At 38.6% G+C, this 14537-nt stretch overlaps 1 protein-coding gene across 1 annotated transcript in view; it reads right to left on the bottom strand.

Moving 5' to 3' along the window:
- LOC125698838 (contactin-6-like) overlaps positions 1-14537 on the bottom strand; it is a 139804-nt gene that overhangs the window by 91808 nt on the left and 33459 nt on the right. The window contains exon 4 of the mRNA XM_048957669.1: positions 293-419. Coding sequence (XP_048813626.1) covers positions 293-419 — 127 coding nt within the window. The remainder of the gene's footprint in view (positions 1-292; positions 420-14537) is intronic.

The following is a 14537-nucleotide window of genomic DNA, read 5'->3' as shown; positions in this document are numbered from 1 at the left end:
TCTTTTGAAGTAGGCTTCAAATTACGTGACGTCATACCTATATAATTTTATATATATACGTTTTCTTTCTGAAATAAAAGTAACAAATGTGAACTTCTTTCAATTTCGAGTGCAAATGAGCAGTTCCAAGGAAAAGGAGCAAACCCAGCCTCAAAACATGGCTGCGGGGTCAAGATTTCCTGCTATCACCTGGCTTGCCTTGAGGATTTGCCACGCAATGAAGTCTACTTCCGATTAAAAACATGGTTAAAAGATTTACAGTGAGATGGTATTTTTCCAAAGTTGACTTCACCTGTAGCTGGGGAGGGGAAATCCTTTAGCTGTACAGTTCAGTAGGACTTCTGGATTCACTGAGCCCATGGAATAAGTGATATCATATGGCTCTTGCATGAAAATAGGACCATGTAGTGTTTCTTCCCCTGCAAAACAAAAACAATTATTTAAGATTAGACAACTTCAGCATGTCCTTACACATAAAAGTGTCCTTTGGTGTCTTTTCCTTTTGGTCAAAAGTTAAGATCTGCTATTATATTCAGCAGAGAGAGCACCTCCAGACATTTTGCCATTAAGGAGGAAATATTTCAACCCTGATTGATAATAAAATCACATATCCCAGGTGTAGGTGATTTATTGAGCAAATGACAGTGCAAACCACCTTCTCTGCATGTCTTCTCTGGCAATTATACAGCCATGTACTAAATCTTCTGCATCTACCTCATGCATATGGCTTAGATTGAGACTGGAAGCAAAAATGGATGGTGTTCCATGTGTTTGCAGCTTGTATCTCCCTGCTCAGCTGGTGAAGTGCTTCAAAAGGCAGACTGCTCTTTGTTTAAGGTTCTCGTGCTCTGTGAGAGATACTGAGAGAGTATACTGATACAGAGAGGGATACTGAGCACCTCTCGCAGGCTGGCAGAGCTTCTGGGATGGAAATATGTCATGGTGCTGGCCCTGGCTTTCCATCTCTGGCCTCTTCCTGTTGGTGGGACAATGAGATCTTTTCCTTCTCCTTACTCTTTCACCACTTTTGGTTGAATGGTACTTTTGTATAATATATCTGCCTTCATTTCAAGTCTACATTTTTTTTCCCTCGGTTTTGGGCTCTTTTAGAAGAGTGATAGCATAAAATAAAGTTGGATCATTCATCGTGTATTTTCACTAGAACCTCTTCTTGTTGCTGACCTAGAGAATCTAATCAGGGCTTGCAATCACAAAGGGACAACAGACGTGGGCTCATCCAGTGGATCATCCCCTATTTCTCAGATAGTTTTCACAAATTCAAGAAACCCAGAAAGTTTGTAGTACAGTTATGCAGGTATCTTGGGAGAGACACGAACCTAAAGATTGGTAGCTCTTCAGTTGTGTTCTGGAAGCAACGTAAATGTGGGCAGTAATCATGTCTGGTTTTATTCATCTGTTTTAGCTGTTTGTCACTAACAAGAGAAGGAACATACAACGTATTTCGTCACAGCCACTGCTTCACCCCACCTTCTGGATTCATTGCAAGCATGGGTTGCCAACTGCAACCTTCTTGCTGTATAGCCCTGTAACCCCTAAAGGATTTTCTAAGCTGCTGCAAATAGCTCTTATTCAGCTGACACTAGCAGAGTTTCTTCCTGCATCCCTGAAGACCAGCAGCTGTCCTGATGCATTAACTCAGCTTGTGCCCCAGGCAGTTCTCCAAGCTTCACCCCAGCCAGGTCAGCTCATCACTGGCACCACATCAACCCAAGCGCCTTCTTCAAGGCCAGGAGTGACTGCACACACTGCACGTCAAGAATCAGATCCTCTGTATCAGCTTTCAGCTGTATACATATTCAAGTGCTTTTGTACTTTTCAACCACTTCAATGTATTTCCTCTAGATCGGAAAAAAAAGCCAGATCAGCACTGTTGTCAGCTGTCATCATTTTCTGACACTCAGTGCTTTTCTGAGAGTCCTAATCCTGGAATTGTATGAATAATTTGATTCATCTGAAGTTTTATTTTTAAAATGTAATTTTTTTTTTAATTACTTATTTCTTCTCTTAGATATTTTCAACTAAACTGAAAAGTTAACACTGGCCTTTTTCCAGAAGTAAAATAGTTTTCTACTGATGAATGTGGTCAAACTGGATCTATAAGAAGGAACATCTTGCAAAAATATTGAATGATGATCAAAAAAATTTTCACACATAAGTTTTTTTGACCACTTTAAGAATGGCACCTTATAACCACAATGTTTTCTACACATCTTAACATTCATACCCACTTCCACATGTCAGTTACCCAATTTACTATGTGTATCCTTCAGAAACTCAGAAAGTCAGCACAGTTCTGTGATTTCATGAGCACTATCTGTGAGAAATATCCTTCAAAAGAATTGGAGTAAAATTCAAAGTAGCAGTCAAGGAAGATTGATTTGTTTTATAGCACAATAGGTGTTTGGCTGGGCACATCTCTTTTTAAGAATATCTCATGTTATATAGGAAATAGCATGGACATGCCAAAAAGAGAAAATACATCCTTTCTGTTTAGGATATAAAGTCTGGCTAGTAAAAGATCTGAAATGAGCTAGTGGTTTGAAGGCTGAATATTATATGTGATGTTATAAGTGACATAACAGACCATAAAATGCACTAAATCACATAAAAAGTATTCATTTCCATAACTTTCTCATTCCACTGAACTTTGTAGGCTATATGTGAATTTAATGTAGGCTCCAAATATTTTCTGACTTATCTGTAACTACTGGACATTTGGAGAATTTGAAGCAAACCCAATTAAAGAAGCTTTAACTCAACTATATTGAAGGCACTATATTACCTTGCCGTTAGCAAATGGTGGGGTTACTCAGTACCTAAAAGGTAAGAATTTCAGCCTTGTATTTCAGCCCTTAGGTCAGTCTAGAGTTTAAATTCACATTTCTTTTTATTCTTCTTTTAGGAGTCTACGGTATTAGAGAAAGTTTCTGCAGGAAAAATTAATGTTTTGTATCTCACAGTATCTCCAGGTTGTTCAGATAGATTATACATCTTCCAGTATGTATTCAAGAGCCCAAATAATTTTTTTCTCTGCTTTGCAATTTCCCAATCAAATGGTTGTAAAGCAAACCAGAATTTCTTCTATTTCTCATTAAGCCTTTTTATTTGTCTGTTTTTGCAGATTTCTGAACATCTTAGTTCTTCTAGCTCCTTTAAGAGTACTTAATACAACACAATATTGAATGAGGAACCATGGTTTACACGTACCCTAACAGGCAGCTCCCTTATGGCAGACATGTTGCAGCATCTGTCACAGAAATATTGTCTATGACTTTTTGCGAAGGTGGCTTCATGCTATTATTTTGTTTTCTTTTTAATATCCTTTTCTTGCTGCCTAATCCGTAACAGAGAACACCACCAAGTTTGTGAGAAATGAGGTGCACTTTCAGAGCCGATGGCGTACTTTAAGTCCATCTTTTATTTATATGAAAGGTCAGATCGGTCATATCTAATTTCCTGATGCATCCTTTTGCATTTGGTGTAGAGAATGGCCATATATTTCCCCTCTATTCTCCAGAATCACTGAAAGCCACCATGATTTCTCCAAAGATACGCATGACAAACGAATCTCTGTAGTATTGTTTGCTTGGAGCCACGCAGTAGGCTTGGAGGGGTTGTGCTGCTGCCTAGGCAGATATATTAGTGTATACTTACTGAAGATAGTACGAAAAAAGAGGCCAGAATAACAGTAAAACTTGTAGACTAAAAAGCTTCTAAATGCAAAACTGCCATAATTCACATAAGCAAACCAGATAAGGAGAAATTTATCCAGGCTATTAAGTTCCAGGAAGGCTGTAAATTCCAGGGGTAGTGAGTTTCTAATGAATCTTTCTTAATGTGCCTTAGATAGAGCCTCATATCTGATCCAAAACATTAATATGACTTTATGGGCCAAGGCTGACAACTGATTAAGAGGCCTCTTTTAAATCAGCTTGATAGTAAAACACCTGTCAGTTCTAGTATAAAGGATGGGGCAGGTGAGTTAGAGACCTCCTTGTAATGACAGCATAAGTAGAGAAAACTAGGAAAAATCAAAATGACTTCAAAATCTGTCTAATTTTCTTCAAAACTTAAGACATCAGTAAGTTTTAATTGGAAGAGGGGGGAATTTATAGAGCTCACAGGTCTTTAAATATGAGTCTTTACTGGCAAATAACACTGGGGCTTCTGCTTGAATCTTGACAGAAGCTGAATGGAATGATTATTTTTGTCATCCAAAGCTTGGATCTGGTAGCTCAAGGACATTAAGGAGGATGACTGATGGAAAATGAGAGGTAATGGATGAGATGCTGTTTGTTAGCAGGAAAGTGTGAACTTAAGTAACGCACATCAGTGCAAGGAATCACTGAAAGAGAAGATGGGAAAAGAAGTGAGAAGAACAAAAGGGCCATGGAAGCATTCCTAGAAAAAGGAAAAAAGCTTGTCAGTATTACAGGTAATGGGAAGCAGGCTACTCTCCTTTCCCTCTCATTCAGTTCTTAATCAGAGAGTGAAGCAGGAGACTTATATACAGAGAAACGAGATTAGAAGAGATGTTACAGGTTTGAGCAGGCAGAAGCAACCTAAAACCTGTAGGATTTTCCCAAAGGGCCTTCAACTTTCATGTGTTTTCTCCTTTCAGACACTGATGTTCAGAGCTCTAGAGACACTGGTTTCCTTTCAAGTTGCAGCTTCTATCGAAAAAGTCAAACTGGGAGTAGTGGTGAAATTCCACATTGTCTCTGTTATCAGACACCCAAACCAGAAAGACACTTATCTGCCTGTGATGTAGGGAGAAAGGTGGGCGTCAGGGCGGCACGCGGGGTGAAGTCCTGGCCCTGCTGAAGTCTGAAAAACTCAGTAATGAATTGAAGCTTGGTGCTCGAGCCCAGGTTTTCTTTATGAAGCCGTCTATAAAATGACAGCCAGTGGTGCAAAGCATCCCTTTCATCTGGGATACAAGCTCTGTGGGCCAGCAGACAAATAGTGAGTGTAAGCAGGTGAAAGGAGCCGTGCAGCTCCTCCAGCCCTGGCAAATGGTACAGAAACATTAAAAGCAATCCCATATCCCTGACCTTTATTCTTTGAAAAATATTCACCGACTCCATTCTCGGGTTATATTCCACCTCTGCATCTTCCCTAGGTACTTGGGCGTGCAAACAAACAATAAATGTGCAAAAATGACATTAATTACTAACAGCCAGCTGACAGATTTGCCAGAACCTTACATATGAAATGAGACTGTAATATATCGCAGCTAATAATTATTATGCAAAAATGACTATAGTCTTGAATTACGAGCCTTGCCCATGCACAGTGACAAAAGTTTTGTCCAAAACTAAAGCTTCAAACACTTTTTACAGTTTTATTATGATAACCACTATTGCTTTAACTGTTAAGCACACTTTTTTTTAATATAATTGGGTATCAGTGAATTTACTCTCCACCTGTGTTTTGGTCTAATAGACGCACGCCTTCTAATTCCAAATTAATTAATGATAGATCTCTAAATGCCAAATTTGATATCTCTCATAATATCCTACTAAGTACTGCAATCAAACCTAACCCTGCATTTACATGATGTTAACAGCATTCAATTCAAAAGCAAAATATTCCCGAAATATTCTATTCCATAAGTTGAAGCTACAGTGTTGTACAATTGCTCGTAACTGATGCACTCTGAATGGTGTTTTGCTGATTTCTACTCTTGGCTAGAGATGAACACAGATTTAGATATGTGTAAAAACACTGTGCTCCAAATATAGGGCTATGGGGAATATAAATACCACAGTGTATGAATTATATTAACGCAATATTTAATTAAAAATAACAAGCAGGTAAGGAAACAATGTTAGAATTGCTAGCCATGCATGACTTTGTGGCCTTTATGGAAAGATTTTCTGAAGGCTTTTGTGCTGCCGTGCAAGATGTAGACAAGATAAAGGAAGCCTTTTCATTTGTGCAGGTGATTTGTTTTATGTCATGAACTTGGCCATGTCCTTCAGATACAGAACTATTGTGGAACAGACATCTAATTACAGAGACAAATATCCACAATGAAGTTAGAGGGATGTGTCTTTATGATGTATAGTAATCTTGACGTGCACTCTTCTCAATGAAATTTCATTAGTTTTTGTGTTACTAGGCAAGATGAATAAATAATAACGAACCTTTTCCAATCTACTGCACAAGCACTTTGTTCACTGTAATTTCGGTTATAAGTGAGACTTAGATTCAATGACAGATACTGTTTGCTGCATTGTACTGCTGTGATATTCGTTTGGCACTGTTGCCAAACTGACTGAAGGCTTAATTCAATAATTCACAATACAGGAAAAGATAACAGCTATATCATGTACTATCTTGCCAGTTAAACAAATCCAACACTTTGGTTTTTTGCAACTGTTTTTTTTTTTTGTGTGTGTGTAAAATTTAACTATGATTTACTATCTTAATTAATTAAGCTCAGATAATTTTTACCACTGCTCGTGTTGGTCAGCTCCACTTTTTTTTGGTGATGACCCCAAAGCTCCACTGCCCCTATTGACAGATGCACAGCATAAATTGTAAGAGACAGAATCATTAGCTTCAAAGAGTACATAACAACTCAGCAAGCTACAGAGTTCTTACACTCAACATGAAAAACAGACAAAAAACCCCAACTGCTTTGTGAAAAATTTCTTCCAAACTTCATGCTCAGAGTTGTTTCAGTCTTTTCATTAAGCATCTTGCCTTGCATCCCTAATTCCCATCCAGTGACTCCGGAGACAGAGACAAAAAGGAATTGCACCTCCACCTCCATCCTGCAGCTCCTGAGCATCTGTTGGGGAAGGAATAGCCCTGTCTCTCTTTTCTCTTTTTCTATGTTAGGATAAACTGTACGAGCAGTTTCAAGGACTTGGAATGAAATGCTTTATTACCCTGATCCCCGCCCTCTCCACGTTCTTGGCTGAAGTATCCGAGACAACCAAGTCTTTAAACCTTCAAGATCATTTACACAAATCTTTCCTGGCACCTTTCTTCTTTCCCACCCTATGGCAGAAAGACTTGGGTAATCTGTTGGGAAAATACAAATCAAATACAACTACATTTATAAGAATATGTCTTTTTCTTTTTCTTTTTCTTTTTCTTTTTCTTTTTCTTTTTCTTTTTCTTTTTCTTTTTCTTTTTCTTTTTCTTTTTCTTTTTCTTTTTTTTTCTTTTTCTTTTTCTTTTTCTTTTTCTTTTTCTTTTTCTTTTTCTTTTTCTTTTTCTTTTTTTTCCCCAGCATGACTGTAATTCCAGCATAGAAAACACTCAGCAGCCTGATGGGTGCTAAGTTTGGCTAACGGTTTTATGGCTGGCAGTAGATATAGTTTCATGCCCTATCAAGCTTTTTCTTTTCCTATTTAGAGAGTCAACTTATGAGCCAAAGTGCTTTGAAGTCAGTGAAAGCCTTTCATGAACTTCAGTGGGCATTGAATCAATCGCTAATGAACAGAATAGGTGCAAGTGAAGCTCCAGTTCTCTCTGTGTGTGAAAACACTGTGCTATGTAACTTACATTTAGTCTATACTTAAATGCATACATAGCACACATAGAATCTTACAAGAAAAAAAAAAAAGCATATTGCAAGGAAAGAGGGAAGAACATATCTTTGCTCTTCTATGAGTACTGGCTTTATCACGTGCAGTAAATGATGATTGATTCACTAAATACTTTTGTGTTCAAAAGCAGTACCAATTCTGTGTGCAAGAGCTATTGGATATCAATGCCAGCTGCGTTATTTGCACGCAGATACTTAGCAGCAAAAATCCAGCCACATTACAATGAAAAAGAAATGATGAAAAGGGCGAGTTTGCAAGTAGCCTGAATGTACTAAAGCAAACAACAATTCCTCTTTTGTTTCCAGAGGGCATGCTTTGTAATTCCCATTTATGTTCAATAAGAAACATGTCGTAATGTGAAGCAGTGTTTTGTTTTTTGCAGTATTATGACTCCCAGACCTTGTACAAAGCTAGATACAATCACCATTATAGGGGACCTAAATTGGAGGTGGATGTTTAAGCTGTGTGTACATGTTATTTAAATTCTGCTTATTTACTTTAAATAACTGGAACTAAAAGGCTGTTTCATAGATGTTAGCTTTTCCCACCAAGGCTTAAATAGCAGGCATGAATGAGGCAGGAACTAGCTGTAAGAACTTGACATCAGAAACAATTCTGTATGCATATAGGAAGGTTCATATTCCAGAATAATAATAAAAAAAATAATAGAGATCATGAAGAGAATAAAAGAAAGGCATGTGGAAAGAATTTATACTTCTGGCACAAATTATCACCATGGCTGAACTCTTTAGAACATAGGAAAAAGGAATCCCAGACTGCCACTCCTTGTTTGCCAACGATTGATAATTGGGGAATAAAATCTTGGGAAAAAAAATCAAGGTAGTGTCAAGCCAGACAAGATTAAAAGGGTTTTTATTTTCCTACATGTAGTTGAAGGGGAATACAAGAGGTGTTTATAACACTTCTAAACCAAAGGAATATCCTAATTTAAATTACATTTATCAAGTAAGGTATTATCTCACATATGCTGTGATGACTGATTCTCATAAGCTTGTTGTCACAGAATTGACACTACTTTAGTAGACTGAAACTAAACGTGGAACTTAAAATTAAACTAGATATCAGGTCTTGTTTATTTCAATACTGATAACTGGCTGGTCAAAACACTCAGGGTTCGAGCAGAACTATCTCCACATTGCTCCTAGCTCCTTGCATTGCTATGCAGATTGAGAACATCTGCAGGGCAAGGGCATGGCATGCTCCTCTGCTCTGTGTTCACAGTCCCAAATAAAATCATTCTGCTTCTGTACTGCTTTGTATGTAGTATGAAAGTAATACAGTATTCCAGCCATAGAGCATCTCTGCTCTCTCACTCTTCTCTAGGTATCTGCTTTTGTCTGACTGCCATTCGATAGGTTGGATGCACCCTTGATATGAACCAGTATTCTGTAGAATCACCTGCAGATCTGGTTCATCCTTAGGTTGCTTATAGTTAATTTTTATAATTTTGGCATTCTAGGAAAAACAAACAAAAATCCTGAGTGTCATAAACAGCAGAAGAGAAATAGTGATGTAAAAAGCCTCTATCTCAGAAAAAGAACTGGTTGGGATTTCATGGGACGCAGCTCCACCATGAGACATTCAGTGCATTCTGAAAACCAGCTGATAACAGGGAGGTACAGTATTTCCCCACAAAAGAGCATCATAACCCATCTATTGTGGAAAATATTGGACAATCTAAAAAAAAAAATTGCACTGTGTGTTTTGCTATTGTGTCAAGCACTGAAAGCTTTCAGGCACTTTTACAATAAATAGGATAAACAGAGATAAATGAAACTGAACTCTGCTAAATATCATCAATGAAGATTTGCTTTATTACTGGCAATTAAACAGTAAAAGTCAAAACACAAGCTATCATTATCACTCAATGATTAAAAACTGGTTAGAGCATTGCATTCCAAACTAACCTACTGCTTTGCTCGTTACGCATTTCAGCATGAGCAACAGCACAATATTTCAGAAATAATTAGGAACACAGCATAAGTGATCAGTGCTAATGTTCCTGAATAAAATTGCCAAAGCAAATGATTATAGATCAGCCAAAAGACACTATTTGAAGCCATCATCTTCTGTGACTATTTAGTATCTTCATGATGATCTTTTTCTGAGCAAATACAAATGAAGTTAAAGCCATTCCAGTAACGGCATCCTAAAATTTCACAGCAGCAACAAACATAACTTTGTAAATGCTCATGCTTGGGAAAGTAATAGCTAGCAGTGGAGTTCTCGGACAATTTTTGTCCTTAGTTGCTGTTTTAAGGAGGCTAATACCAACATTTTTGATGTGTGGAAAGCCAAGGATGTCTCACTGTCAAATTATTGTTCTTTTCCATTCAAGAAAAAAAAAAAAAAGACCTTTCTCTATGACAGCACAAATAGCAAAACAAAACACAACGGAATGGAGAAAATATACATGGGCTGATAGGGCTGCACTGAAACTCTGCTGTGGAGCAGAGATGGGAAGGGAAGGGCTCAGGAGGAACCATGCCAGCCACTGGTAGGCTGAGGGCCAGGAGCATGAAGGGGAAACAGAGCTGGTGATGTAGGCAGGCTGAAAAACCAGGGGAAAAAGTTGTCAACTGGAGAAGCCTTCTGCTACACCTTTCCCCTCCCGATGGCTTCATTTCAGTGCTGTGCTCTTACAAATGGGAGCCCAACCGTCCTTCCTGGGTGTCCCTGTTCATTATTCTGGCAGCTCTCACTCCAAGTGCAAACCAGTGGAGTGTGGGACGCTGCGCCACCTGGGGAAGAGTTTGTAAGATTTGTCCTGTGTGCCTCTGATGCATGTTTCCAGGGGGAAACCACTACCAGAAATGCTTTTCTACAAAAGAATACACCTATATCTATACTTCTGTCTACTTCATTACTATTTTCATTTTAGCAGGCTGGCACCTCTGTATCTTTGTTCTTGCTTCATTTATCTTTAACTTAAACGCTTGTAATCCGGCAATTTTAAGAAACAGAAATTATTAATATTTCTATTTTATCCAGATCTTGAAAGCAATGGTTTCAAATCAAGACTTTGTTATCCTCAACTCTATTTTGCAAAACTGAGTATTTTCCTGCTGTGAGTCACACTGATCCCCCTGCAATTAATGCCTAGGGCACACTCTGCTGCTCTTGCCCTTGCTTTCATTTAAACTTCCTATTTTCCTTTTTCTTTTAAGAAGCTTATAAAGACTAATGTAAGCCCTCTGCCTTCTCCCCATCTGAAAACATTCCAAAAACTTCAGAACACAGGGGGAAGAAGGCAGGCTTGGGGCATCCTTATGCTTAACGCAGTTCATTGAGACCTGCACAATTTTGTGCAATGTCACTGCCCAGGCTGGAAGCAGAAATAAAGACAGGGCAATCCAACATTCTGTTGGAGGCCTCAGTGGAGGAACAGTAATGAAATGCAGGCTAAACATTTCAGATGTATGCCTTTACTGTAATTTTTCTCTAATGCAAAAATCACAAAAATGCTGTAATTCTGCACAAATCTTGTGGACTTGGATTGCATATTTTTCTTAGCTACAGTAGGAACTGATAACAGGCTGCTAAATTACTGCTTAATAAACCACTAAATGAGTGCCATCTAAGATAACGGGGCATTAAATGACAACTATTCAGGGAAAAAGTAGATGTGCAGAAAGAACTGCAGGAGGACTCTCTGCATAAGGCAGAAATTAGTCATTTCATCTCTGCCAGTGGTGAAATTCAAACTGAAGCAGATGCGAAAAAAGGGGGAAGTAGTTTGATTTGTAATGCACCAAAGGAAGGAGTGCACTTAGCACAGGGGTTGTCCCTCCTCATCACCAACACAAGTGGGGTGGAGAGGATTCCATTACAGGGATAATACAAGCATTAACACGCAGTGCAAAAACCAATCATGATGCAGGGGCACAAAAGCAGAAAGAATTAAGTAACATAAAAATTAAAACATTGTCAAACAAAACATCAGAAGAGAGAAAAAACAAGTGGAGGATTCCAGTCCGCAATGACAGAACTGAGTTCAGGCTCTTGATCTGCCAAATTCGATGAGTTTTGGCATTGGAATACCGGTCTGCCCCACAAGGGTAAAGCATTGCAAAGGTGTGTGAGGGGTTGCTGTGCTGCAGCCCATCCATCACAGCCTGGTGTCATCCATCTGCCGGCGCAGTTGTCCCAGCAGGCTGACAGTATATTTTTTGACATGTAGTAGCTGGAAAATCGTATGATCCTGACTAATGCTTAATGTGTCTGTGGTGTTGTATCACTGTGGAGTTATGACAAAACATCCGAAAGCCATATTTCTGGGGAGTGCTATAATCAACAATAGATACCAGTCTAATTTAGGCAGGTTTACAGTGCAGAGTTTTAAAGGAAACAAAGCATAGTGCTTTTGTTTCCTCTCCTTGCTATTTGCAGCCAGGTGAATTGCACCTTGTTTACAGGAATTTATTTTTTGCTTGGTAGTATTTTCACGTCTCTATCATCTTGGAAACTGCATGGACATTTTAGTTAAATGTCAGTGCATTATAAAATATTGTTGGTTTATTATCTTGGCCTGCAAAAGTGATATCCAACTTTGGGCTGGCAAAACTGCTCTTTTCTCACCCTTTACCCATACAAATAGCTATGTATGTTTTGTGTGCACTAGACTGCAACATGAAATCTTAGCTCACGTTAAGTTTTCTTATAATACTTGTGAATTTCAGCGTGATTTTCAAACCATACGTTTTAGTATTCTAGTTAAAAAAGCAGAGATCAGCTGTCTTAAGGGACAAAATGGGAACTGGGCTGGATATTGTCTCCAGAGTTTCAGGCTTTCTTTCATACAGATGTTACATGTCATACAGATGTTATGGGAAGCACTGGCAGCTGATGCAATTTTACACTGCATTTAGTATCTGACTGAGAAAAGGCCATTTTGATGCTGTCATGTTGCTGACCAAGAGCAGAGTGTTGTCCTTTGTTTCTTACTTTAGCCACTGTACTGCTTTTGAATTTTGAATGAAGAAAGCTTTGTAAAAGTAAATGTCACTACAAAACACCCTCAGAGGTTTAGTGAGGATAAACCCTTCAATATTTGGGAATTTAAACATTTTGTCATAGAAATCTTGAAAATACACATGGAAACAAAAATGAACTTGCAACCCAGACAGACTTCATGCGGCTTTGGATTTTATGAGAAGTATATATATGTATTTCTTTCAAAAGCAAACATCCAGGAGTAATAGTAAGACCTGGCTTCTTGTTTGCTCTCTGTACTTTGAGACATTTTTTTTTAATAACATGGAGGTGTTCCTATTCCCCAGCTCTCATGGTGAATTTTCAGCATGATGAGGTTATTCCTTAACTGCCTATCGAATTCATAATCAATTCAATACAGAGACGTACTTTTCTTAAGGCAAATTGGAGGAGTCCATGTGCAGCACCATTTTAATTGCAACACGACACAGGATTCGGTATACCATCAGGTTATCTTTAAGAGAGGCTGGGGGTTAATTTAGTGGAAAAAATAAGCGTACACTAATTAGAAGATGACAAGTCATTGCTGCTAAGGTCACTCGTCAGGCAAATATGATCTATTCTAAATCTATTGCAGAAATGACTGTATTTACTCTGCCCCGGAGCAAACAATTACTTTTTTTGGAAGACTACAAATGTTTATAAGAAAGACACTGCGAAAACTCCTTTATTTCTGCTACACTCTGCACAAAATAGAATAAATCTAATTAGAAACAGCAGTTGGAGGTATAATGTTATATTCTGATCTAAGTTACATTATTGTCAGTGATTTCAATAGCGTTAGACTAATATGAGTGAAATATAAATCTGATTAATGCTCATCAAGATGTTAGTGGAGATTAAACCCTGGATTTTTTTCACATTGCCTGTTCCAGCATACATTTTTAATATATGCTGTAGGAAAAGTAATCAATCATCACAAACTATTTGGCATAAGTGTATGAAGTGAAACAGTATGAGAGGATGAAGAAATTGTGTTCCATAAATCACTTCTCTGTTGGTGGGGAGGCCGTCTGAGCACGAGTCAAAGTTTGGATGGATTTTACTCTAAACTCCAAAGCCATTTTAAGGTTGAGTTCAGGGCACAGTCTATTAGACGGAGACAAAGTTGCTGTTTGGGAGGAATGGCAGCCTGAATGTCTGCTAGGGCCATAAAGAAACAGAAACAAAGGTCTGTCCAAGAGCACACAGCAATCCAGCAAAAGCTCATTCTGATGGAAAGGGTTTGTTCTCTGAATTTATAGCATGCTCCTATTTTTGGAGATGATTCTCCCAAATGATAATGAGCTTTGCATCAATTAGTTTTTAAGGGGATCAAGTTGCAAACAGTGCACCCACCTATCAGTGTCAGGGTGGCACTGCCAGCAGGTGAGATGGGACAGCCCAGCATGCCTCTGCCTGTAGCTACAGCACTGCTGCACTGCACTGAAGAAGATGCAGAAATCAAGTTTCATCTAACGATGGCACTGGTGTGCACAAGTCACACCTGCAAGTGCCTGCAGAACTGCTCTGGCACATGGCTTTCAGGAGCACTGTCTGCTGTCTTCTTGCACCCAGACAAAAAGATTTCAGAAGGAACTGGACACGGAGGTTTTGATTTTCAAGGATCTGTGTAAAATGTTTGTAATATACAGATAATGCCAGATTTCCTACCACAAAAAAAGGAGTCACGCTCACTTTAGATGTACATCAATACATTCCGTAACTATTAATGAATTTTCCCTTAATGGCTCCAGAATACCATCTGTGTCTTCTGCGTGGGAACAGCAGTGATGTTGCCTGTTCCTAAGAACGCAGTCTGATAGATGTGATCTTATATACATATTGTGAAGATGTCCCAAAGCTACGGTGACATTCCTTGCTGATATCTCCAATAGTTGGATTACTTCAGTAATCTTTCACTTTTCCCTCTAAGCCCTCCCTCTTCTTTTGTGCCCA

This window comes from Lagopus muta, chromosome 11 (genome assembly GCF_023343835.1).
Source record: "Lagopus muta isolate bLagMut1 chromosome 11, bLagMut1 primary, whole genome shotgun sequence".
In the NCBI taxonomy this organism is placed as follows: Eukaryota; Metazoa; Chordata; class Aves; order Galliformes; family Phasianidae; genus Lagopus; species Lagopus muta.
This window is presented reverse-complemented; position numbering and strand designations above follow the sequence as displayed.